The sequence below is a fragment of the Drosophila miranda genome (genome assembly GCF_003369915.1).
Source record: "Drosophila miranda strain MSH22 chromosome Y unlocalized genomic scaffold, D.miranda_PacBio2.1 Contig_Y1_pilon, whole genome shotgun sequence".
In the NCBI taxonomy this organism is placed as follows: Eukaryota; Metazoa; Arthropoda; class Insecta; order Diptera; family Drosophilidae; genus Drosophila; species Drosophila miranda.
In genome coordinates this window covers 41,484,770-41,491,956 of record NW_022881603.1, presented here as the reverse complement: position 1 = coordinate 41,491,956, position 7,187 = coordinate 41,484,770, and the positions used below count along the sequence as shown (strand labels likewise).

The 7,187-nt window shown below is 59.3% G+C and overlaps 1 protein-coding gene across 1 annotated transcript; it reads left to right on the top strand.

Annotated features, from left to right (window-relative positions):
• The first annotated feature begins 2,996 nt into the window (after nt 1-2,996).
• LOC117191681 (proteoglycan 4-like) lies at nt 2,997-4,141 on the top strand. Its single transcript, XM_033396482.1, has 2 exons — nt 2,997-3,875; nt 4,013-4,141. The coding sequence occupies exons 1-2, from the start codon at nt 2,997-2,999 to the stop codon at nt 4,139-4,141; spliced, it is 1,008 nt and encodes a 335-aa protein (XP_033252373.1).
• The last annotated feature ends 3,046 nt before the right edge of the window (nt 4,142-7,187 follow it).

Below are 7,187 nucleotides of genomic sequence, written 5' to 3'. Positions count from 1 at the left end.
AGTGGGAATGGTCAACGGAACAGCAACAAGCGTTCGAGGACGTAAAAAGTCGGCTGACAGCAGATCCGGTGTTGGCATGCCCAGATTTCTCAACGAAATTCGTGCTCCAGACGGACGCCAGCGACTACGGACTGGGGGCGATCCTGACGCAAGAGACGGAGAAGGGCGAGAGGGTCATCTCATACGCCAGTAGGACTCTGAATAGCGCAGAAAAGAACTATTCGGCGACTGAAAAGGAGTGTCTGGCCATTGTATGGGCTATAAGAAAGCTAAAGCCCTATCTGGAGGGATACCATTTCAAGGTGGTCACGGATCACATGGCGTTGAAATGGTTGAACAGCATCGAGAGCCCAACAGGGAGGATCGCCAGGTGGGCGCTGGAGCTACAACAATACGACTTCGAAGTGGCATATAGGAAAGGGCAGCTGAACGTAGTGGCGGATGCACTGTCCCGACAGCCATTGGCGGAGCGATGCCTGAGAACCACCGAGGAGGAAGCAGAAAAGGGACACGAACCGGAGGCAGAGTGCGGATGGATTAAAAAGGTCAAAGAGAGGATGAGGACGGAACCGAGGAAATATCCGGATTACGTCGAGGAAGCAGGCCGGATATACCGGCACATCCCGCACCGGGCTGGAGAAGAGGAGATAGCATCATGGAAGTTATGCGTACCGAAGGATCTAAGAGAGAGAGTTATAAGAGAGAATCACGACTTGCCGGAGGCGGGGCACGCGGGCGGCCGAAGGACGATGGCCCGAGTAGCCGCCCGATACTACTGGCCGGGGATGCACCGAGATGTGAGGACATACGTGAGAAAGTGTGAAAGCTGCATACGCTACAAACCAAGTCAACTGCAGGCGGCCGGGAAAATGCTGACACAAGTGCCAGAAGAGCCGTGGGCAACGGTGTGTGCCGACTTCGTGGGCCCTCTGCCCAGGTCAAAGCATGGGAATGCCATGTTATTGGTGATGGTGGATCGGTTCTCGAAATGGACAGAGTTGGTCCCCTTGAGGAAGGCCACTGCGGAAGCACTAACGAAAGCGTTCCGAGAGCGCATCGTGTCCCGGTTTGGCGTGCCGAAGGTGGTGATCACGGATAATGGCGTCCAGTTCACCAGTAGAGCTTTTAAGAGGGTTTTGGAGCAGATGGGTGTACGGCATCAGTTCACGGCCCCGTACACGCCGCAGGAGAACCCGACGGAGCGAACTAACCGGACAGTGAAAACTATGATAGCTCAGTTCACCGAAGGGAACCAGAGGAACTGGGATGAGAAATGGCCAGAGATAATGTTGGCCGTAAATTCAGGGGTGTCCGAATCCACCGGGTACTCGCCGGCGTTCGTGGTCCAAGGGAGAGAGCCGAGGCTACCAAAGGCTCTATACGATGACGAAGCGCTTGGCACAGGACAGGGCACGCACACTCCGGACGAGAACGCGGCCAAGTTGAGAGAGGTGTTTCAACTGGTGAGGCGGAATCTCGAAAGAGCGGCGCAGGACCAGGCGAGGTATTACAACCTGAGGAGGAGAGCGTGGAAACCCACGATTGGAGACAAGGTATGGGCCAAGCAACACCATCTATCCAACGCGGCCGAAGGGTTTGCGGCAAAACTGGCCCCGAAATATGACGGGCCCTACACCATAATGGATTTCGTGTCCCCGGTCATTTGTAACTTAAAGAAGGACAGCGAGAAACGGACGCGGACCGCCCATATAGGGGACCTGAAGCCACAACCCGGGGAAGGAACCCCTAAAACAAGCCCGGGAGCCGAAGCGTAGACGACGCACAAGGAGGGGCAACGGGCGAGGCATACGGAGAAGGATGGACGAGCACGGAAGACAGAGACTAACGGCAGGGGCAGAAAGGAGAGTCCCAGCTGGATGCCACGCAGGACAAGGTCGTACGAGATACTCTTACAACTAAGGTTCAATAAAACTAAGAACCACGCGTGTCACGCAGGACATGAATCACCCACAGGTGAGGAGCGGGTGGCCCAACTTGATGCCACGCAGGACAGGCCGTACAGGATGCTCTTACAACTAAGGTTCAGTAAAACGGAGCAGCAGACGGCGGCCGGCGGACCAATAAAGCTGGACCTACAAGAAAAAAAAAAGGAGGATTAGCTCGTCAGCCAATTGGAACTGATTAAAGGCAAAGAAGGTAGAAGATACCCGGGTTACCACTATCCCAGGGGGGGCGGGTTGCGTGGTGCGTCGACGGACAAGGGGGCGCCCGAGAAGGGGGTTCCGATATGAGCAAAAGTTCGGGTCCGGGTCCAGGGCATCGAAGCCAGCTGCTAACGTCGGGGATGGCGGGACAAAAGCGGATGGCGCCCGTGCGCGGTCTACCGGCTGGGGGATCGGATGATCCCTGGGTCCGAGGCGCTGCACGGGGGTGACATCCGTGTCTAAGCCGATCCAGAGACGGGCGGAGCTGGCCACGGGGGGCGGGCCGATGTTTGGCAGCACGGGCGAAAGGTCGGAGGACCTATTGGTCACGAGCTGGGAGATCGGTCATCACCCTGGACTGGAACCCAAGGACGGGCTGGAAGAAAGGCAAGGTGAGATGAGGAACCCAAGAACTCGGGAGGCTTACCAGATCCAAGGCGGAGCCGGGCAACACGTCGCCAGACCTGGAAGTAGAAAGGGCCAAATAAAAAAAAAAAGGGAAAAAGGAAGAAAAGTGGGAACCGGAGGAAAGCTAACAAAATCAGGGGGCACCCTAGGGTTAACCCGGCGAGAGGCGCGGATAACTTTCAAAACGGGAGCGAGCGAGAGAGCCAGCTGGAAAGCAAGAGAGAGCCGTCCCACGGGCCCATGTAAGGCACCGTTACAGGGAACGGTGAACACCGGCACGAGCCCTTATAAAGGGGGAGCAGCGCTCGATCAGGTCTTTTCAAAAGTTGACCACGTGGAAAAAAGAAAAAGGGTAAGATGCAGCATCATTTAATAAGGTACATAGCGGAGCAGCGAAAATGGATTCGTCGCGGGTATCAGGCTATGGGTGATACACAATCCCCGGAGCTACAATTGTTGGCCTCACCGCTAGTGTCAACCGCGGGATCCATGGGACCGACGGTGTCCCCCATGGTATCGCCGGGGTACACCGAGGCGGAAAGTGACCTAGAATTGGTGAGCTGGGAGCCGGCGCCACGGAGAGAACGCGCACGCGAGGCGAAGCGCAAGGAGCCCCGGACCAGCAGACGCGAGGAGCCCCACACCAAGCGCGAGGAGCCCCGGACCAGCAGTAGCAAGGAGCCCCGCACCAGCAAGCGCGAGGGGCCCCGCACCAGCAAGCGCGAGGAGCCCCACACCGGCAAGCGCGAGGAGCACCGGACCAGCAGACGCGAGGAGTCCCGCATCGACAAGCGCGAGAAGCCCCACCCCAGCAAGCGCGAGGAGCGGCCTGAGGGAGGAAGGAGGGGGCGCACGGAGACGCGGAAGGAGGAGCCCAGTGAGCGGGCCTCGAAGCGGGCGTCCACGCGTTCGACGCGTACGGTCAAGGAAGAGGAGTCGTCGGCACGCACAAGGGGGAGGTCGACGGCGCAGCGAGGGGATCAGCGGCCGACAGACCCACAGGTCGAGGAGCCGCAGCCAACGCTGGCCGAAACCGCGATCAAAGAGCCGCAGAGAACGACGACCGAGACCGCGGTCAAAGAGCCGCAGGCAACGCAGGCCGACATCGCGGAAGATAACGCGGCCGCTGAGGCACGACGCCTCGCGGAATGGCACCGGCGGTTCGCGCTGGCCGCGGCGGCGGAGGAGCGGAGACAACGGCGGGTATGGGAGGACGCCTTGACGCTGGCAAAGAGGCTGAAGGCCACGCAGGAGGCTGAAAAGGCGGCGCAAGAAGCGGAGGCGGAGCGCCACGAGCGAGACGTCGCGCACCAATGGCGGTGTATTAGCCGGGTCGACGCAGCGGAGCGAAGGGAGACGGCGCGGCTGCGGGCGGAAGCGGAGAGGGCAAGGGCGACGCGGGCGGAGGGCGCGGCAGGCGGGCTGGCGGTCATCTCCAGCGACGAGGAGGAGGCGGAGTGCTCACCAGCGCCGAAGGCGGCTCGAGTCCAGTCGCCCGAAGAGGAGTGGCTGGAGAGGCTACGACGAGCCGAGGTGGAGGAGGAGGAGCTCTGGCAGCCACCCCCTGAACACGTCGAGTCCGAGGAGGAGCCACGGCCGCAGGCCCCACCGTCACCGGGGGCAGAGGAAGAGCTGTTCCGGCGTCGGCCGCCGGCTGACAACGCGCGCGGTCAAGGGGGTCAGCAGCAGCAGCGTCAGCAGCAGCAGCGTCAGCAGCAGCGTCAGCAGCAGCAGCATCAGCAACAGCAGCATCAGCAGCAGCAGCAGCAGCGTCAGCAGCAGCAGCAGCAGAAGCATCAGCAACAGCAGCATCAGCAACAGCAGCAGCAGCAGCGTCAGCAGCAGCAGCATCAGCAGCATCAGCAGCAGCAGCAGCACTGGCACGGGCCACAGGGAGCCGCCATCGGGCCGTTCGTCTCGCAGGAGGTGCGCTCCGCGGTGCGAGACGGCATGATGTGGCACGTGCAAACGCTGCACATATCGTGGGCCTCTGGGCCCGCGCCCCAGCAGCCCGGGCAAGAAGCGAGGGAGGCTCGACTGTGGGAGGAGGCACCACGCGCCAGTGACGAGCGGGACCCGAGGCGGCAGGCACGGCCACAGGAGTCGACAGGCCCAGCGGTGGCACCCACCGCCGAAGAAGTGCCCGAGGAGGCGCCCGGGAGGACGGCAGAGGTCGAGACGGAGGGCACGACGAACACGCCAACATCACTGACGGCGGAGGGCCCAGCGGCGGCGCCCGAATCCGAGGTGGCGGCCGACGGCGAAGCGGATGACGGCGCAAGAGCAACGGCGGAAGCGAAGAAGGACGAGGCCGCGGAACAACACTCACCTGAGCCATGGGAGAGAGGTCCTTGGCGATGGCCGGAACCCGGCCAGGGCGAGCGTCCGAAGCTGGGCCGACAGGCGTCGTGCCCAGGGGAGCGGGCGGAGGCGCGACGGCCCGAGCTCCAGCGCCAGGCATCGTGGCCCCAGACGAGGTCGGCGGACAACTCACGGTGGCGGGCCGTCAACCGCGAGGAGTGGCCGGCCGTCGTCACGCGCTCTCTCGCGCGGATAAAGCCAACCGCAAGGAAGGTGAAGCGTCTGGTCAACGACGGGGGCGTCCGGTACCGGCTATTGGTGTCCACCGACCGGCAGGAGGTATTCCGGGCTAGGTATTGAGGAGAAAAGAAGAGTAGAGAAGAAGAATGGAGAAGAAAGTAACTGAAAACAAGAACAAGTAAAAAAGAAAAAAAAACCAAAAAAAAGGGGTGTTTTAAGAAAAAAACATGGTCTTACCTTGCAGCAGAGGAACAGCGGGGAATCGGGGGAGCTTGAATAAAGGCGGCGGAAGGCGTCAGAGCGGGAGGAAAACTTACCCGAAGCATCCAGAGGGCCGGCGGAAAGCAGGCGGCCCAGCGAAGGGTAGTAGGAAAAACCAGACGCGCACAAGGTAAACAAAGAAAACACCCGGCATCGCGAGAAAATAGTACGTTTCCAGTCCATTGAGGAATTCGCGATCCGGAAGTAGAATACGCACGCTGCGACATATCGAGTAGAGCACAGAAACGACCCTACGCTGTATCGAGTGGAGCGTAAGGGCAACGCTGTGTCATATCGAGTAGGTCAGAATAGCGACCGTACCATATACCGGGCGGGGCAAAAAAAAAAAAAAAAAAAGCTCCTATGCGAACTATCGGTAAGAGGGAATCGAATCGATCGCGCTCATCGGAGAGGTACGGCAAAACCGCAAGGCGTGAAGCCGAAAGAGGGCGCAAGGGGGCACCCGGGTCGAGAACAAAGCACGCGCACCGGTCGCGCGGGGCTTTTAAAGCATCCCAAACCTGGGACGCGGAAAACCGGGGGTTTTCCGCCAATAAAAGAAAGGGGGAAGTGTGAGGAAAGGTATTCCCACCCGTAGGGGGCAGTGCAGGGTTAAGCGCTAACGGCCGTTATCCGGGGATATCCGGAGGCGGCGAATTCCCGAGGAGAGCTCTCCCGGGGACCCAAGATGAGAGGGGAGGACCCCTGGAGAGAGAGCCGCGGGATGACGGGATCGGGCCGGCAGTGGCCCAGCGCATGACCAAATATGGTCATGAGATCACGCCACCAGCCAGGTCCCGTTGGAAAGCGACAAGGGAATGAAGGAACGCCGATGGAAAAATACGGGCACCGCATGGCGAAAAGTGCCGTTAGCGCCAGGCGGCATCGGCGGCGCTGACGCAGAAGCGAGCCTATAAGAGGAGGGCCGCGACCAGGAACAGAGGACAGTCAGCAAACGGAGCCAGCAAGAGTGAAGTGCACAGTGAGTGACAAGAGTGAGACCAAGCGAAGGGAAAAGAGCGTTAGAAAGCGAACACGTTGTGTGAGGATTGAGAGGCGGACTCGAGCGTGCAGCCAAAAGCCAAAGACCCCAATCCCTTGAACCAACGGTGCCACGCTTGACGCGCAACCCACCAGGAGTGAGGCACCCTCGGGCCGCAAAGCCAAGGGAGTCGAGTGAGAGCGAACGCGTCAGGCGCCTGACTGAGAGGCGGATTTGGGCCACGTGCCAAGAATCGCTAGCCCGTCAGTAGAGCCGGCGGTGCCATGCTCGGCGACGCCGTGGGGGGGCCCAGGGAGCGCCACGCTCATCGAACCACAGAGGAGAACCACGAGGAGAACCCGCACCGGAGTCGGAATAGCGTAAGATAGACTTAAGATACCAATAAAGCATACTAGCATACCAGTACAGGACCCAACCCGTGCCTTCTTACTTGTCGTCGGGGCAACATACAAATAATGTTGCAGCGAGCCTACCGACCGCTGAGCCAGCCCAGCTGCATCAGACGGGAAAAGAACGGACCGTTACACGAAGATGTCATGAAAAAGCTAACTAAAAACTTTCCGCCACTATTTAAAACAAAACTAAAAGATTTATGCACACAGTATACAGACATATTCGGACTTGAAACCGAATCGATAACAACTAATAATTTGTATAGGCAAGAGCTAAGATTGAAGGATAACAACCCGGTATACACAAAAAATTATAGAATTCCACACGCACACAAAGACGAAATCAATAAACAGGTTGTTGTGAAATCCTCGATACGAGATTTCAATGTTGAGCAGAAATGCCCTGGGGAATCTTTT